The sequence below is a fragment of the Branchiostoma floridae genome, chromosome 2 (assembly GCF_000003815.2).
Source record: "Branchiostoma floridae strain S238N-H82 chromosome 2, Bfl_VNyyK, whole genome shotgun sequence".
NCBI lineage: Eukaryota > Metazoa > Chordata > Leptocardii > Amphioxiformes > Branchiostomatidae > Branchiostoma > Branchiostoma floridae.
Window position 1 is genome coordinate 8,029,498 of NC_049980.1, and position 18,407 is coordinate 8,047,904.

Here is an 18,407-nt window from a genome sequence, read left to right on the forward strand (position 1 = left end):
CATACGTAATTGTTGTGCAATAAAGCTATGTGATAATGTAGAGAACTCAGAAGCTAATAAGCCTCCTCGTAAAGGCCACCGCGCATGTGCGGGGCGCAATGCATTGTGGGTAGGTCGAAGGTCAATGTCACTTCGCGTACACAAACATGGCTGGCGTGCCCTCCACGTCCACGTGCACGGGAGACACAAAAGTAACGTTGGCTAGCTTTGATCTTTGGAACAAAGACCGTTTGGTGCCGTTTTTGAGGGAGAGAGGACTTCCAGTGACGAAAGATGTCAATTCTCTCCGGGCTCTGGCCTTCGGAGCCACAGTAATGCGCGCGCCCTTAGTTCCGACTCCCCAGGAAGAACAACAGAAGAGGTAAGGTTTCTTTGTTCCTTGTCCTCGTAGTAAGTCCTATGTGCATTTCTGTATATCCACATATTATGTGATCGTTATAGCCATCCTTCGGTGTAACCCACCGGCGGCGGATTGTACCTGGAACGCTCGGTCAAACCTTGCCTTTGCGTTATTCACCCAAGAGCAGAGCAGGAAGGCCCTCTAGGCATGCGTCTTTTGCGGCCAAAATGTACTAGTAGAGAAGTTACCTGGGCTTTTTCACTGTCTTTTTGTCGATGATTTCCACCTCCACCCCTATTCATTACCATACTGATTTTTTTTTCTTTTGTTTAGATGTGAAGACTACAATTCCATCCTCACTGTTGATGGCAAGAGACTGCCCGATCCGCTAGTGGACCTGAAATGTGGGTGGAAAAAAGAGGAAGAGGGGATGCAACACTGGCCACCAACCATGTATGCAGATATGGCAGAGTACTTCTGCTTGGGGGCAGCAGATCCTGAAGTAGATATGCGTAAAAAACTTATGGGGGACTACAAGGACGGAAAGGCATATTCATACTTTGATGCTGAGTTCATCCATGAAGTCTTGTACCACCCACTTAGTGACGAGTCAGAGGTGTGCTTCGTTAGGTCAACAAGTGCTAGGTCCCAGAGAAGAAATGACGAGCCACACCAAGTATGGGTTGCACTGCAGAAGGCTACTGGGAAGATCCTGACAGCTTATTGCACCTGCTTTGCTGGGTAATATTGTCTACTGTGACAAGACAAATAATCAAATGGTGTACAAAGTAATATACTAACATACCTGAATGTATTGCAAGGCATGTCAATGTATGTGTGCCACACTAATAAATGCTTTATTAACAGCTTGTAGAGACAATGTTGTTTGCAAGTGCATGTTGGACCATTTCAACCAGGACAATAAAAATTCTAAACAATTTGTACTGCATCATTACATGGAATTCTTTTCCTAGACTGCATGACAAGTAGTCCTCTAGAAATAGATACTAGTTATATTCTCTTTAATTATCAGGTAATGATATAAATCATTATTTCTTACAAGCAAATTTAAATATTGCTCACACATTCTTTTAATTCTTTACAGCTTGGGAGCCTCATGCAACCATGTGGCCGGTGTACTGTTCAAGATGGACCATGCATGGGCAACGGGGATTACAAATAAGTCATCCACGTCAAAACCTGTGGAGTGGACTAAACCTAGGAAGACTGTAAGTACAGATGCACACAAGGTCAATGACATGGAGTGGTGGAGCCCCAAGTGGTCTAAAGGTAAAAAGAGACAGCCGATCAACACGCCAGCTCGAAAGCTGTTCAGCCCTACAAAGAATAGTGCTCCTCCAACTCTAGAGGACTTAATGTCTGACTTGTATGTGTCAAATAAGGATGCCTGTTCTTTCCAGTATGGAATGCCAACAGCAACTACTGCATATAGAGTTGAAGATGACATGAATGTTGACGGAGTCATCAATTTGGAGACGTGTGAAAGTGTGCCGCCACCACTCCCTGATCTAGTAAAACTCCCCACCCTGCCGACATTCACTACAGAACAGGTTAATGCCCTTGTCAAAGCCACCATGGCACAGTCAACCAACCCCAACTGGACACAACAAAGAATTGGAAGGATCACAGCCTCCGTAGCGCGGCCAGTACTGGTTATGGCAGATAAGGCAGCCAACGGCACTCCTATAGCACAGAGTGTTTTAGATGGCATTCTCGGGAAGAGGTCTGTTCCATCTTCTTTACCAGCACTTAAGTATGGAAGGAGAATGGAACCTACAGCTAGAGAGGCCTACATCACAGCTATGCGGAGCAAGGGACACAAAAAACTCACCGTCCAAGAGACAGGACTGTTCGTCATGCAAGAACACATTTATATAGGAGCTAGCCCTGATGGACTAGTGGACTGCCAGTGTTGTGTCCCGCCAAATGGCCTACTCGAGATCAAGTGTCCCTTATCCATAGCTAATGCAGACCCAAAAGAGAAAACACCAAGCTACCTGCAGAAGAAGGAAGGGGTTCTCATTCTGAGCCATACACACAACTACTACAGTCAGATACAGATGCAACTGTTAGCCACGAACACAGCATGGTGTGATTTTTTCGTCTACACGAGCCATGGGTACCATCTGGAGCGAGTGCCGGCAGACAAGAAACACCAAGAAGAACTACGTGTAGCAGCATCACTCGTCTTCGAGCAGATCATTCGTCCAAAACTCCAACATCGTACTGACAGTAAGAGAAGTTTTAGACAAATCTTATATTATGCCTGCAGTAATATGTTAAACATGTGCTACATCACAGTGCATAATATGTAATACATGCATTTCAAGAGTGTTAGACAATATTTTTCACTATTGCATTGTAAATGTGCAACCATATTTAGCAATTAAATTTACATGTTGAGTTAAGTTCTTCTTTCCTTTTCTTAACACAGATGCCACTGATGCATCCACAAGTCAGGACGAGGGTACACAATCTCAGAGCGAGGACCCTGAGACTCCAGGTAAGACATGTACAAATTCTTAAACATCTTGCTAAATGCTAAATACAACAAGTTAAAACATATGATACATGAGAACACCATTTAAGCCCAGTGACTATTGTCATACATGTATGTGCTTCCTTGTGTTCATACAATCATGTTTTTCTTCAATTTGTCAATGTAGGTATTGTTGACTGTCCGGAATCTGCACATGCTGTCAACGAGGCTGCATCTACAGACACGGTCCATCCTCCTGACTCCACAGCCCGAGATGCTGCACCTGCACCACCACCTGCGAAGAAAAGGAGAGTGACTAGGCGACAGAAGAAAGCACCAAAAGCAGGACCTGTGTACCTATGTGGAATTTGTAATTCTGACTGTGATAATGTTACAGAGGATACTGATAACAGTGTTGGGTGCGACAAGTGCTTCAGATGGTTCCACTGGGGTTGTGTTGGGTTTGAAATGGACAATCTGAGTGATGACTGGTATTGTGATGAATGTCAAAAATAAATGTCTAACTTACCTGTAACATTATGTTCCCACCAATGGAGGCCGCAGGTTGGAGAGGGCTGCGCAAACAACAACTATGTCATCTATGATAGGCACCATGTTGACCGGCAAGGTGTTCTGCAATATGGCGAACCATTTGATACGTCCTGCAAAGATAAAACATTAATCAAGCAATAGTTTATTGCAAATTCATGTCCGAGGGCTAGTTGCAGGTAGCATGAAAGGGTTGACAGATAGTTTAAAACAATATATCATGTGTCTACTCACACTAGTACAAACATTACTTTTAGTCATTGACTTGAAACTTCACTAAACTTCTTACTTAAACAAGAAAGTGTTTTGAACCCCCTTGACTGAACAAAATCTTACCAATTGCTCTTTCCACATGGATCCGTGCATTGGCCACCTTCTTTGTCTTCCCAACAGCTGATGCTGTCTGTTGAGTCCATCCTGAGCTGGGAGGGGGGATTTCCAGGCGCGCTTGTTTCTGCAACAGGTCCCCTGCTATTGTAAAGCCTCTATCGGCCAGGATGACATCCCCAGGGTCGATCTTGTTCAGGAAACCAGAATCGAGTGTGATACTCTTGTCAGAAGATCTCCCACCATACCCATCTGACAGGAATGTGATGGTGCCATTCGGGGCGATGCCAACAAGATACTTTATGGTGTTGTGTTTCTTGTAGTCGCTCCAGGTCAACTGTTGTAGCTCCAGGCGTCGCGGTCTTTGTATGAAAATTTCGGTACAGTCTATAGTGCATCTTAGTTGGGGGTACTTCTTGCCAAGAGCTGGGGGCATGTGTTGTAGGATGGCTTCCTTTGCAGGCCAGAAGATGAGTGACTTTAGATGTGATGCTAGCATGGGGATCCAGGTATTAATGATATTGGAACAGAGTCCTTCAGAGATGCCAAAAATGTCACATAGTAACGTGTTGGTAACACCGAGTCTAATCTTCATGAGAACTAGAATGAGCTCATCTCGACTACCTAACTTGCGCGCTGGTCCAAACTTCTTGGGGCTCTTAGTGAAGTTTCTAACTCCTTTCTTCATGTGGACAGCCTTACTTCCTCTCCAGTAGCACAGTTGGGTGGCCTTCTGTTCTACAGACTTGTGAAGTCCATCTAGGGCAGCTTTACTTTGTAAGCCAGTGTTTCTACATACTTTTTTATCTGTACTAGTGAAACGATTGATGATCTTTCCTGTGAGGGTTGTTGTAGGCTTGTTTTCCTTGTTTGTTTCGTCGAGATTCTTGTTGGCATTCCCACCCCTCAACAGTTCAAGTTCCCTTTTCAACCTTTCATTTTCTTGTTGTAGTTTGATACAGTTCTGGCAAGCAATGTCCTGTGGCTTTGCACTGTAGCTGTGTTCACGGTCTTCCGTCAGTTGCCCGTCATGCTCAGTTGAAACTGTATGGTACACTGGAGCCAGGTTAGTTGAATTCTTAGAATTCTCAGAGTGTTGATGTAGATGTGTTTTAGGCTCACTAACCACTTTACTACTTGTTGTTTGTTTACTTGAAGATGAGGGCTGAAGTGGCTTTCTAACTGCTGGTGGTTTTCGTGCAGAGGGTGGCTTGGCATCGTACCCAAGGTGTTCGGTAGGGTATGGGTTGGTGAGCGTTGGCTTTCCATCACAGAAATGTTTGGAGCATATCCTTGACCTCCTGGAAAGACAAAATATGAAAAATTATCACTGTAAACCTATAGTGAACTATACACACACTGAAATATGCATAATTGACATAAGAAATACTTGATTTTTGTATCTTTGTATTATTGTTACTTGAATGTATTCCTTTGTAAAGACTGTTTTGCAGGTTCCCTTTACATATTTGTTCATAAAGGGTATTCAAGTTTTACCATATGTATATCATTCTAAGTACTTACGATTTGGGCTTCCAGTCTTTCCTGTTCACCAGCTTTATCCATTGTTTCCTCCCATCTGCATCCTTCATCTCTGTTGGGAAGGTCCACAGAATAAAGGGGGGTGCACACGTGCATTGTCCTGTGTTGTGCTTGTAGCCTGTATAAAGATTTGACAAATTTGCAAGATATTTGTTTGTTAACTATATAGTAATCCACATGTCATGGGAAGGTGACTTGCTGGAAGGAATAAAATACACAAAGAACATAAACAATGACTTAGACATATGAATGTGTTAATATAACAATGACTTGTAATAAATACAAATATACCTGTAATATCAAATCTGTTTCCATGCATTTTACTTTATAGCAACTGTAGAAAAAACTTCTATATACTGCAAAATATTAGTATCTGCCACCATAGATTTATCTTCAATCATTACTTACATTTCACCAGGATAAAGACCATATCTGACACCATGCTATGTTCCAAATGCAAATCATTTACCCATAAGATTTATGATGCGCGGTGGTGTAGACGCTGCCGGGGTTGTGAATCCCCGTCTGTGCATCCGAGGTTACTGGTGATGGCTGTAGTCCTTCTTAGCAGAAAGGTAAGCCGTGGGTCCCGTGTTTCCGAAGAGCCGCCAAGTTACGACGGACAGCCGGCCATACATGTCCACCAGATGTGAGTGGCTCGGAACCTTACGCAACTTGTGTATCGGCCGGCGGTGTGTTAAGCCAACAACAACAACAACAACAAGCCACATGGCGGTAAAACAAACAAACAAACACTGGCTAAAATATAACAATTTTAGTGTTTGCCTAACAAATAAAACGTCGAAAATTAACACAGAATGACAGATGGAAAAAATATACGGAAACAAACCTGGGTGAGTGGCGCACTCGTCCTCTTGCCATTTTTCAACTTTTCCTCTGCCATTTCCGCACCCAAAAATGGCACAATGGCCCCAAAGGCTACCCTTTGAATCTTTCTCACATTCAAACTCCATATTCTGACAGAAAAAAAAGAGAGAGACACCCAAACCAACAACAGTCCGATCAAAACACTGGAGTACGCCGGTTTCGCGCGTCGATTTGAAGTGACATTAACCTCTGACCTCTACCCACAATTCCACGCGGCGCTGAATATGTGAGGTGGCTTATTGCTGCAGACAATGTACATACTTAGGATATTTGTGGCATTTCGTTTCATTGTATGACAATGACATATCAGCTACAGTGCCTCCTTACAAGAAAAAATTACTATGCGTCAGAAGGCCTGGGATCAGGTGTTCAACCTAAGATCTGGTTTTGCAATTCTTGAATTCTTGAGATATTTACAGATTTAGAAGAATGTATCATACACTGGGACAGTCAGTAAGGTGCTTTACACTTTAAAACAAGGTTCGTGCGGCAATATAAGGATATCATATGTGGTTATCCTCTAGATCTCATTTGTATTCATGAAGTATAAAGATCCTGAAAATTATATCTGGTCCCCGCCCCTCCTCTGTAGACCCTAGACCCTCCCCATAATCAAATACCATCACAGTCCGTAACTTCTGGCCATCTCTAGCGCCAAATGGCACAATTTGCAGCAAGTTTCCTTGTAATATCTACACGGAAACCGTACGTAGGTACTGGTATATTGTGGATGCTGTGGTAGGAATACAAACGGAGACATTGTCACCTGGCACCGAAGATATCTTTCTTGGCGAGGTTGAGTCCCGCGATCACTTTGACGCGAAGTACCTTCACTGGTTCGCTCTGAATCTGGAACATAAAACAACACAACAAGGCGTCAGGTCGCCATAATATTACACCGGGACGTTCTCAGGATGTTGAGATAGTTACAGGAGGAGTTGTACTCACCGTGGACTCAGGTAAGCCGCTATATGGGCTCGGTTTATTACGTGTGGAGCCGCCATGGACAACTCCTGTGTTGTTACCAAATTGTGAGGGAATATCGTTTTCAACTTCGAACTACCCTTAACCGCAACAAAACGTGCCAAGAAACAAATACAGTCTGCTTTGGAGAAAATTGTGCAAAAATCATACCAAAAGTGTCAAAGTATAATATTTAGATGGATTATATAAAGGATTATGGAGAGTAGTGGGAAATTTTTAGGCGTAAAACTATTGTTTTATTTTATACAACATTGTGAGTACTTTAGGTTTTGAGGCGGTGGTGACCTGGCGCGACCCAATAAAGGCTTGGCGCTTGCGCAACGAATGAAGGCGGAAGAAATTTGCATAATTGCCGCACGTGATTCTTACTTTACCTGTGGGGCAGATGTACAAAAGTAAAGGCAATGTTGCGAAACCTCCGGTCCTGTCGATGTGTGTGTGTGTGTGTGTGTGTGTGTGTGTGTGTCATTTCGTGGTGGAAATTTCCATACACATACTGTGACATAGACACTCTCGACGAAATGAAACGAGGTCTTATTCAAAGTTGCTCTTTAATAATGATATCTTTGGTGACATATATATAAAAGCCATGCACCCGGACTAATATTACTTTTGACATATGTTATGCCTGACTTTTTCGAGTCTTTTTTTTTCTTTTCTTACCACCCATCATGGGCTATTAAACGCAAAAATCCGAAATCAATATTGAAAATCATGGATATCATTCTGTGTGGAGAATGAAAGAAGGTGATCGGTTAAGTCTATTTTTGTCACCGTGACGTAAGGTTTCATGTGTTGATAACAATCGGAAAATTCCATCTCACCAATGACGTGTAGTGTCACCGGAATCACGATGTTGCGCCCTACATCACATGATGATGGAAAATTACATCGTCCTATTTAGCTTCAAATTGACACGTTGAAGTCACTGTAGGTCACGGTCACTGATAGTAGGTAACACAGATTAAAGCTCCCGCTTTTCAGGACTTTGCGGAACACTTTCAGTCTATTGTTGACAGAGACGCTAGGCGTCGCTGCTACTTACCTATTAGTAGCCCAGCAGGTAATAGCCGTTGTTGTACACTTGTTCGCGGTCACGGATGGACAACTTTTGATATACAAAAAAAATCACCATTTCTGAATTTCAGTACATTGTATTTAGTCAGTTTAGGCAATTTAGACTCTTTTATTTGTTGCTTCAAAGTTGTTGAACCAATGACTTCTGAAACTGAGTACAAGAGAAAGTGACAACGGTGACGATACTAGTAAATTAGGAAGATCAGTAAAAGATCTAGATAACAAATCCAATCATGATAGACAATGATGCGACGTGGTCTTGATATTAATGAACGCATATTTATTACGTATCTATAGCACCAAGCCCTCGTGGACTTATAATAGAACATCTATGGCTGAAGTACAATATAGATGTACAATATAACGTAACGTTAATATATTTAAGTGAAATCACTATCTAAGCAATGAGGTAACGAGACGACATAAAAGATGCAATAATACATAATGCACAATCATATTAACTGACTTTTATGGTCATTCCATTGCATGCAATGTAGATGACGACGCAATTGGCTTGTGGATATTTGTGGATAGAGTCGACCCAGCCATACTGATCATACTCAATTCGACTACATGTAACGCTAGCTAGTTCACCTTTATCCGCGTGGTAACTTATATCCGTTGTTTTTAAAAACAAGGTATGTAGGGATATCAACAAACAATAAGTACATTGTGTAGAATTGTGTACTACTCATGGTCCTGCGAGACCGACGAGTGCCTTTACTATGTAGGGATATCACGTCGATGAGCAGTGTATTCGAACTGCAAAATTTTGAAAATGTTTCAATTTGAAAATACCTTCCGTCGATCTGGTGATCCCCAGTGCCCGGCTTTTTGCAAAACCGGCAACGGATCGCATATAGGTTACTCCGTGGATAAAGGTGAACTTCCGTTAACATGCATCTCTAGCACGCAATGGCTATTCTGTTGAATTCGAATGTCACCACTGGAGTATTTAGGCGTCGTTCATTCGCCGGTGACATGAGTTGAAACTATATAACTTATATACGGACGGTCGGTTTGCCGGAATTCCCTGGGTTTACGTTGTTGTTTAAGTTTGACAAGTTTGACAAGTTTGACAAGTTTTATTACAGATGCACGGCATCGCAGCAGTAGCTGAATTGCGCCGTCATTTACAATTATGTACATTAAAACCAGCCATGATAAAATCTCTTCGTTATCTTACAATCTTAAAAGGAAGTACAATTACAAGCATTTGAGAATTGTACCCATACTATTGAAGGGAACTCGTCGTTCCGTGAGGATTATAAAAATAACGAAACGAAGAGTTGTCGTACAACACTATAGTTACATACAATCAAGTGTCTTATCAATGCAGTGAAACATACATTAGGATAAGTGCTCAGTTCGGGGGTAGTCACTTGTTCAGTAAGTTCACAAGATATGGTATAGGCGAGTTCTTGTATCTGTGTATAAGTTGTATGTAGGTTAGCATGGAGGTGTCCGGAACGGATCTGTGGAAAAGAACAAGCTTGTGAGAATGGTAAGGCATCGTGATAATGCACAGTAACAGGTGACCCAAATAGAGAAGGGTCACGGAAATTCCGAGGGCTTCAATAACTAACTCGAATTGCAAAGAAATAGGGACTTCAACACCAGCGGATGCCCATGAGCTACTAGTACTTACCACTCCAATCTTTACTCATTTGAAGTTATGGCTAGTTCACCTTTATCCGCAGGGTAACCTATATCCGTTTTACAGGGTATTTACTATTCAGGGATACCATGTCGACAGACACTGGTTTCAATCTGCAATATTTCGGAAACATTCCAATTTGAAACCGCTGTCATTTTTTTAAAACAACGGATATAGGTAACCCCGTGGATATGTGTGAACTCTCGAGTTTTTTTTTTTTGTTAATTGAATAGATATCTTACACTTCATCTGAAGAAAGTGTGCGTGATGGTCCACCCCACAGTCCAGGGCCTTGAGAAGTTTGAACCAGAAGAATCTCCTCATGATGGGGCTGGTGCAGTCCAGCGGGTGGTAGCTCTGGAACCTGTCCGGGATCTGGCACGGATGGAGCTTCAGCGGAATACAGCGGGTGTTGCAGCCTATGGAGGAGATTAAAAAAAAACACGATCTGACCAGTGCCACAGTGTGTCTGCAACAGTGTACCAAAGTCCTCTGTTCACCGTTGGGCGCGCGTTTAGTTTTAGAATATATCTATTTTAAATTCTATAATCAAATTTCAAGTCCCAAATTGGGATATCGTTTATAAAGTGTCACCGTGTCCGGGACAAGGGCAGGAAGATGGGACAGGTAAACTTTGGAACAGGTACAGTCCCGTGTAAAACTTTGATCCAACGTTAAACAGAATAGTCGGAACTTTCTTGATTTCGTCACCCAATACCTGGGCTGGTGGCCTGCGCCATGTTAGCCTCGAACTGGTTCCACTCCTCCTGCAGGTAGTCCTGTGTGAAGACCAGGATGGATTTGCGGCTTGTGTGGGCGGCGGTGGCGAGGGCGTCAGCGATCACCTCACCCGGTAAGGAATTCCTCTCGAACACATACACCTGCACAAAGCGAAACAGGAAATTAGAGACTTCTATTCCCACTTATTACCTCATTTGACTTTATTCAGATCCAAAATTAGCAACATACAAGTTCATTGTATAGCTACTCTTCCTGTGATCTTCAGCAACGTTTGTTTGTGTGTGTGTGTCCCTTTGTGTGTCTGTCTGTCTGTCTCTGTGTGTGTGTGTTTGCGTGTGTGTGTGTGTGTGTGTGTGTGTGTGTGTGTGTGTGTGTGTATGTGTGTGTGTGTGTGTGTGTGTGTGTGTGTCTCTGTGTCTTTCAACAAGGCTACGTAAGAACGGCTTGATGTTTGGTGTTTTGGTAGGCTATGACAGAAGCTGGGAATCAAGTTGGGCACTCTAGTGGCTTCCATAGGTACTGCAGCTGAACTTCTGGTTCTCGTGCTCTGGGCATGTTATGTTCATGATTTTGGGGAGGTAGATAGCTCTCATGTTCGGATCGAAAGAAGTTTGAGCTCCCAGCCGCTAGACAGAAAACAGGCCGAGCTAAATTCTTGATTTGTAAAGGGGGCTTTATGACACTTGTTCATTGGCGTCTAACGTTACAGTTTTCGCATTATGCAATACCGTATACTTGACCTAAATCCTCACACGCGAAAAGATATAAACAACGCCCAGAAACACATACCTTCAGCGAAAGTGGTGGGTTCTCCAAAGCTGGCAGTAACATTTCTATAATCCACGGTAGCTGTTTGACGTGGCAGGAGATGAACAGGTCATACTCGTACTGCGTTCTGTCCTCGGCCTTGTTTTCAGGTCCTGGAGATTAACACGATTTTCATGTGTCTCTGTTGACTTGTTACGATTATACCTTCTACATAATGTCCAGTCATCTACGATCTTTTTCCTCGTCAAGCGAAGTCGATGTTTTTTTTTACCTTCCATCTCTGGCAATTGCCCAATTTATCATTTTTTTTTAGCATTATGGCAAATTGTTAGCTTCCTTGTCCAGGTGGGTCATCAATTATTGTATCTAAGAATACCAATAAATACACATGTCTGTGAAGTTTTTAAAAACTCTGGACCACTTTGGCGTTCTGATGCCAAGCGGCGGCTTGGGGTTCTTAAAGTTCTAAGCCCTTGCGTGGCCTCGAGAATGTTAACTTGAGGCACTGCAGACTAGATAATGCACGGGTTTATCCGGTTGCTCAAGTTACACATACCTGTAGCTACTTCCGGCTCTGTCATAATTCGGCGAATACCGGACACCAGTGGCGAATTTCTTCTCTGGAATCCTACAAGTCATCAGTGAACCAAGGAAGAATACCGTTACAAGTCAATGCATCGTCCGACCAAGTTGTATGAGTACGTTCCGGGACGATTACACTTGTCCAAATAGATCTGATTACAAATGATCAAATGGGGAACTCCAGTGTAGAATGCGAACTTCCGCCTACGCAGAGGTCACAAATGTCACTCTGCGGGTAAACCGCTAGTTTCGGGGCTTGCATGCACTTTTCATGAAATCCGCAATGGCGTGATGGCGCTCTTGTACGGACTTTCTAGTGACTTTCTATGTCAATGTTTGCTTGTCTTGAACCAAGACAAGCAAACTTTGACATAGAAAGTCACTTTAAGTAAACCTTTTTATTCGTATGCACTAATTTAGGATAGAGCATAAATGTGTAAATTTACAAGTGACTGCGTGGGACCAGTGAGGTTGGTGGGGCCATTCAAGAGATGAGAATCGAAGATGAGAACAAACTTTGATGAAGGATCATTCGGAGCACTTCTCAAATCTCGTTCCGTACGTACACAGCATGGCAGTTGGCGTGATGATGACGGATCAGAACAATCCTCGATCTATCGCTCTCAATTGTAGTCTGTGTCTGCGGCCGTGAAGTGAACAAAAAGTCAAGTATCGGATCATGTAATATCAAAATCTAACTATCAAAAGTATAGTGCGAATCCATAGTCATAGTTAAAAGAGATGAGCGTGAGCCAATTTTCAACTGGCTTACTAGTAAATCATATGCTTGAATGCTTCTTCGAGATCATTACACATTCACTCTATGTTTTCCATGTGGATAGCTTTAACCATGTGATCGTGTCTGTACCAGTTACGGGATGGGCAGTATGAGGATCTTTCTTGGCTTTTTACTCCTTTCAACACTATTGGCATTAATGTCAGGTATGTACAGTTAACAGCATTAACACCACTTTCATACTCTGGTCCATTCACTATATGCACAGAGACAATAGCGGTTAGTGTCAGTATTTGGTGTTGGTGGTTGTCAGTATGTGGATTGTCCTGGTACGTTGCGCCCAAGAGATAGTGAGGCCATTGTGTACAGGTAGTCCTTTTTGAAGTTTGAAAGGTGTATGTATTGAGCTTTATAATGCCGCGACCTGTCATTTTCATTGTCTTTGAGTGTAACCCATCAACACGATCAAATTAATATGATTCTTATATGTTTTACATCCTGTGAACATCATAGGTTTGTGGGCGGTTCCTTGCTACACTGGTATAGGTTTTGCTAGCTATCATACCATGCTCACAGCGTGAATGATATGAAGCTACAGTGTGTTGTATGTGTTTAAGAAAAAAAAAGAATATTTCTATCATCTTTATAACACCAGTTCACCTTTATCCGAGGGGTAACCTATATCCGTTGTTTTTAAATTAGTGTATCCAGGGATATCAAGTCGACGGACAGTTGTTTCAAACTGTGATAATTTTAAGATATTTCAATTTGTTTCCATTTCAATACACAGTTTTTAGCAAAAACATCGGTTATATGTTACCCCTCGGATATAGGTGAACTGGCGTTAACACGAACGTCATTGTCAGCAACAGGGGAACGTTACCCACATATCAACCGTATAATAAAATAATATCATTTTTAGAGTCTCTCGGCCAAGATGCGGCTGCGACCCTGAAGGCGTCCCTCTTGGCCAACTACGACAATAGTTTGCGGCCTGTCAAGTTTGCTTCCACACCCGTGAATGTGGCCGTCGACATTTCCCTCCGGCAGATTATTGAATTGGTGAGGAAAATTTTTTCGATGGATCTCAATGATTAATCTGTGTCGCATCTTCATGTTTGTCAGTGACAAATAAAATGACCAAAATGTGATACCATTCGTTAAGCAAGAAGGGTTTTACAATATTATGACACTATTACTGTGCAAAAGCTGATATCCGTAGTCTTTATTGTTATAATAATCATGTTGTTGTTACTGCGACTACAATGACACAGTGGTCGGAACGACCCTTCCAAAATCGTACGGCCAAGACGTGTTCATACATAATAGGGTATTCATTTGTCCTTCACAGGCGGAAAAAGCGCAGGCATTCCGAATCAACATCTGGCTGCGGTTGGTAAGTATGGCATATCATCCAGTTCCTAGTCCTACAGTTTGTTATCAATCATCTAATCAACAAACGAACACTCACCAAATATGCAAAATACGAAAGTTTCTTTTCCGTGCCATCAACTTCTATGTAAACCCCAGTATCAAATTTCAAATGTCTGTTTAGTCCTTCAAACTTCAAAAAGACAATTCACCATTTGTTCGCAGTTACGTTGATTGCTATGTTTTAACTGTACATCTTATGTGATGACAATTATGTGATGACAATTGTACAAATTTGTTCATTTGCTAGAACCATGGAATATTAGGCCGGATAGGGCTGCAAATGCATCGTAATAAACCAATAAATCAGTGACAGACAGATCATGGCCCCTTGAAAAAGACAATTTTATGTTTTTTTGCCAATGTTTTGTAGCTTTGTTTCTATGATGCCATTTTCATGTACAGTACTGGGAAGATGAGTACCTGACGTGGAACGCCTCAAAACACGGCGGTGTGGACTCATTAACCATCCATTCTTCTGACATCTGGAGGCCTGACATCTTCGTCTACAACAAGTGGGTAGAATTAATGAATGAAATACCTTTATAGTATATTTGTGCTGAAACAAGCTAAGTACAGGTCGTAGCGCTGGCGATATGGTACACCTTTTTATATAAGAAATTGGTATCTTACCACATCTACATAGACTAATGTATTCTAGTATGTACATGTTCAACTTCTTCTTGCTTCTTTAAACAGTTGTAAACATAACGTCAGATGTAGTCAACAATGTATGGTTTCTTTTGTAACTGCATAAGAAATATGATCTTATTCCGTGTTATTCAAATAGCATTCCACACGTCACTGCAACTGGTGGAAAATTAAGCCAATGAATATTTTACTATGATGTATAAAGAGTTAATTGTATTAATTTTTTATCAGGAGATGTGGAAATTTAATTTCATTAAGTGCTTTACATCATCAGCGCTGTTTATAAAATGGTCGTATTCTTATTTGTCACCCTACTGGAGCCGGCTATAATCCTACAATTGTTAAGAAATGGATCACAACTTTGCACATTACTGAGTGAATGTACAGACTATGTCCATGTTACACACCTTCTTGTCAATACGATTGTTACTAAACACTAGTATTTGGTGTGTTTCATTTGTTACGATGGTCTACCATTACCTTCTGTCAGTACTGTGTATGTGGTACTGTTAAGTTAATATAAGTTACCAACTTGAGTGCATTGCCACATTGCCCTCGTCTGACCCCCCAAATAACTATACATGCAATTAGCCTTTGGGAACGCGTACGGAATAGCAAAGAAGCTATTAATAAGTGTTGCTTGACAGAAATGTTTGTATGTCGTCATGACAGCATAGCCGAGACGTACGGTGCCATAGAGGCCATCACTGACGTCACCGTGACCAGTGCAGGACGGGTGACGCACTTCCAGCCCGCCATCTTCACCAGCGCATGCCCAGTGGATATTTCAAGATTTCCTTTCGACAAACAGGTAACGCCCGTTCACCTTTATCCACAGGGTAACCTATTTCCGTCGTTTCTACAAACGGTATTTAGGGACATGTACATCACCTTGAAGAACGGTGCTTTCAACGGTTGCAATATTTTCAAAATTTCAAAACAAACTGATAACGTTATTGGATTTAGAATATTGCAGTTTTTCTGTCTGTAAAAGAACAACGGATATAGGTTACCCCACGGATGGTGACCTGGTATTGGCTGCAAATATCATATTCTTTACGATTTTGAAGGGGGAGAGACAGGTGTGCACTTATTTATGAGACTGGTATCCTGGGCTCTGTGTAATATCAAAGCCACTTATTCTTGGGCATTATTGGTATGCCCGAAGGAGGACATATGCATATTTCTTTATTTGGGATTGGACGACATTGACGACGGCACCTTTGTTTTTTACAGGAATGTATTCTTGAGTTCGGATCTTGGATTTACACTGGAGACAAGCTGAACATGTCCCTTGTGACGCCCGCTGTAGACCGCGGGAGCTTCACTCCGAACGTGGAATGGATTCTGATTGGAGCGCCGATGGAGAGAAAGGTAACAGTCGGAAATACATTATTCTGCTATCAAACTATTCTATACCGCTTTTCAATTGTGTTTCCTAGTCTCAGATTATCCATTTCGGTTTCTTAGCTTAAATGTTCATCGGTGTAGGCAGATATTTATTCTTGAACTAGTTGAACTGTAATATCCAACACAAAAATTGGACTTACCAACATTTTCAACTGAACAGCTCCAGTCTTTGTCAAGGAATGAACAACCCGCTGTTGCCGTGACGTCACTTTATGTAGATAGAACACGTGGATCGGTGAGCAGTGGATCATAAGTTGCAGGAAGTCTATGGCGCCCATCGTCTCTGTTCAGGGACGGTTGTGAAGCTCCGATGTAGATGCCCTCTTTGATCCCTTTCGGTTCTGTTGTGACTTGTTATCCACAGGTGGCTATATATCCCTGCTGCCCCGAACCCTACGTCAGCATCCTCCTTACCCTTCAACTGGAACGTCGGTCCTTCTTCTACATGTTCAACATGGTTGTACCCTGCGCCATTTTGATGATACTGAACGTGTTCGGCTTCTACATCCCCCCGGACAGCGGGGAGCGGCTGGGCTTCTTCATCACCATCCTGCTGGCTCTCGTCGTCTTCCTGCAGGTTCTGTCGGGGTCCTTGCCCAAAACTTCAACAACCATTCCACAGCTGGGTAAGCACCAACAACTTTTGGTATTAGACTACTGTGTTAGTGTTTATACTTGTTATTTTAACTGTAGTACTATACGCGTGTTAAAGGTCAGATTACGTCACTCGAGTTTCTTGGCAATGATGGAACAGCAGGTGTCTTGTCTGTGAGTGTAAACCGGATGCGAATCTGTATAGTCTACTTCACTCCACAGTAGTAGACTATGATGTGTAGTACTGCAGATTTAACAAACAATTGGCCCTAAGGCTGCTTCGATTTGACGTTGGGAGATAAAACAAATAGCCTGGAATACATCCTGTTCTTATTCGTGTCCTATCCTCTCGGCTCTCCTCTAACTGTTTCCCCGAAACATGTTATGTGTTCAGATTAGAACAGGTTAATTCGACTTTATCCGCTGGGTTACCTATGTCCGTTGTTTAAAAAAAGATGTTATGAAAGGATTTCAAGTTGACGGACAGTGGTTTCAAACTGTGCACATATGCATTTTGAAATGGCAACCACCGTCCGTCGACGTCACCTCGACGTCCTTTAAATGCTATGTTTTTAAAACAACGAATATAAGTCACCCCGCGGATAAAGGTTGATTAACATTCACTATAGAGCTGTAGCTTATTTTTAACAGTTCGGGATTTTTTCTGCTGTCTCAACAAGTCTTTTATGTTTCCCCCTTCCAGGTCTGTTCTTCGCCGCCACCATCGCGCTGGTGGGCTTCTCGTGCCTGGCCTCCATCGTGGTGATCCGCCTGTCCTGCAGCAGCCCGCCCTCCCGCCCGCTGCCCCGCTGGTTCCGGCTGCTCCTGCTGCGCTACCTGGCTCGCCTCTTCTGTATGTATACCATCGCAGAGGAGAAACATGCAGAGCACGACAAAGAGGGCGTCTACAATTCTTTTGACCAGAAAAACCAGACCAACCAGCAGAGTAACACGCCGAATCTCGCGCTCGATCTGTCCCTGCGCGAGCTCGTACGCTACAGCCGGGAATACTCGGTCGGAGCACGGCAGAAGAAAGGGGAAGAGGCAGACCAGGACGACTGGAAGATGGCGGCTCTTGTGGTGGACAGAGCTCTGATGTTTGCTGTTGGCCTGGCGTCCATTATTGTTTGTGTTATGCTACTCCGTTAATACTTTTAAGAAATGATACAGAAGCTAAATACATGTATATAGCTAACGTAGTACAGGGCAAGCTACATTGATAGGGTTATTATCAGCTGCACGAAATAGTTCTTTAACCTGTGGATAGCTTTGACAATAATATATGGCATATTGACTGAAAACACGGGATTTATTCTTTGCTGCCGTTGAATAAAAACAACGTAAAACAGCAGTTTGTTTCTGATAACCACATTGTAGTGATAATTATTATTGGATAGATGATTTCCATCATGAAGGTTTCCGTCATGTGCATAACGGCAAAATATATGCGAAATGAAGTTGAATCCACGTAGTTATTCTCTTGTTCCAACGATGAGAAAGCGACAGCAGTTGATATGTTAAGCAATTTTTTCAGCAAAGTTAACACAGTGAAAGAGCTTTCACACATATTGTCTGGTCATTTCTTATGTAACTTATAGACAGCTTTGGTAATGTTGCTATGATTAAACCT

At 42.4% G+C, this 18,407-nt stretch overlaps 4 protein-coding genes across 12 annotated transcripts in view; 2 read left to right on the forward strand and 2 right to left on the reverse strand.

Annotated features, from left to right (window-relative positions):
- The window catches only part of LOC118403116 (E3 ubiquitin-protein ligase NEDD4-like), a 34,945-nt gene extending 27,671 nt beyond the window's left edge, over positions 1 to 7,274 (reverse strand). For 5 of the 8 annotated variants that reach the window (XM_035801633.1, XM_035801616.1, XM_035801624.1 and 2 more), the window contains exons 1-2: positions 7,095 to 7,273; positions 6,913 to 6,995 (exon numbers count right to left, since the gene is read on the reverse strand). The gene's annotated coding sequence lies outside the window, so the exon portion shown is untranslated. Of the gene's footprint in view, positions 1 to 6,912; positions 6,996 to 7,094 lie in introns of all 8 variants that reach the window. The other 3 variants (XM_035801607.1, XM_035801642.1, XM_035801598.1) reach the window with 1 other exon arrangement.
- LOC118403152 lies at positions 51 to 5,562 on the forward strand. Of its 2 annotated transcripts, XR_004829606.1 has the most exons (6): positions 51 to 361; positions 674 to 1,081; positions 1,446 to 2,593; positions 2,796 to 2,864; positions 3,028 to 4,493; positions 4,669 to 5,562. XR_004829606.1 is itself a non-coding variant. In XM_035801672.1 (5 exons), exons 1-5 carry the CDS (start codon positions 147 to 149, stop codon positions 3,354 to 3,356), a joined length of 2,169 nt encoding a protein of 722 aa, XP_035657565.1. In that variant the 5' UTR covers positions 51 to 146; the 3' UTR covers positions 3,357 to 5,562. The 2 variants fall into 2 exon arrangements, 1 of the variants encoding a protein (XP_035657565.1); XM_035801672.1 differs by having other exon boundaries at positions 3,028 to 5,562.
- Positions 2,996 to 6,389, reverse strand: LOC118403156. Its single transcript, XM_035801691.1, has 6 exons — positions 6,109 to 6,389; positions 5,728 to 5,932; positions 5,241 to 5,376; positions 3,726 to 5,017; positions 3,370 to 3,502; positions 2,996 to 3,135 (listed from the first exon to the last, which is right to left on the reverse strand). The coding sequence occupies exons 2-5, from the start codon at positions 5,789 to 5,791 to the stop codon at positions 3,378 to 3,380; spliced, it is 1,617 nt and encodes a 538-aa protein (XP_035657584.1). The 5' UTR covers positions 5,792 to 5,932; positions 6,109 to 6,389; the 3' UTR covers positions 2,996 to 3,135; positions 3,370 to 3,377.
- A 3,313-nt stretch (positions 7,275 to 10,587) lies between the features above and the next one.
- Positions 10,588 to 17,926, forward strand: LOC118432648 (neuronal acetylcholine receptor subunit alpha-10-like). Its single transcript, XM_035844287.1, has 8 exons — positions 10,588 to 10,717; positions 13,614 to 13,753; positions 14,043 to 14,087; positions 14,528 to 14,637; positions 15,446 to 15,584; positions 16,010 to 16,147; positions 16,548 to 16,809; positions 17,481 to 17,926. The coding sequence occupies exons 1-8, from the start codon at positions 10,660 to 10,662 to the stop codon at positions 17,924 to 17,926; spliced, it is 1,338 nt and encodes a 445-aa protein (XP_035700180.1). The 5' UTR covers positions 10,588 to 10,659.
- The last annotated feature ends 481 nt before the right edge of the window (positions 17,927 to 18,407 follow it).

Excerpts from the sequence above, each read along its gene's own strand:
- LOC118403152 (XM_035801672.1), top strand. The coding sequence starts at position 147 with ATGGCTGGCGTGCCCTCCACGTCCACGTGCACGGGAGACACAAAAGTA. Across the intron at positions 1,082-1,445 it reads TATTGCACCTGCTTTGCTGG|CTTGGGAGCCTCATGCAACC; the intron begins GTAATATTGTCT and ends AATTCTTTACAG. Across the intron at positions 2,865-3,027 it reads CGAGGACCCTGAGACTCCAG|GTATTGTTGACTGTCCGGAA; the intron begins GTAAGACATGTA and ends TTGTCAATGTAG.
- LOC118403156 (XM_035801691.1), bottom strand. The coding sequence starts at position 5,791 with ATGCACAGACGGGGATTCACAACCCCGGCAGCGTCTACACCACCGCGC. Across the intron at positions 5,377-5,727 it reads GCGCATCATAAATCTTATGG|GCTACAAGCACAACACAGGA; the intron begins GTAAATGATTTG and ends ATCTTTATACAG. Across the intron at positions 3,503-3,725 it reads CCATGTGGAAAGAGCAATTG|GACGTATCAAATGGTTCGCC; the intron begins GTAAGATTTTGT and ends TTATCTTTGCAG.
- LOC118432648 (XM_035844287.1), top strand. The coding sequence starts at position 10,660 with ATGGATTTGCGGCTTGTGTGGGCGGCGGTGGCGAGGGCGTCAGCGATC. Across the intron at positions 13,754-14,042 it reads TCCGGCAGATTATTGAATTG|GCGGAAAAAGCGCAGGCATT; the intron begins GTGAGGAAAATT and ends TGTCCTTCACAG. Across the intron at positions 14,088-14,527 it reads TCAACATCTGGCTGCGGTTG|TACTGGGAAGATGAGTACCT; the intron begins GTAAGTATGGCA and ends TTTCATGTACAG.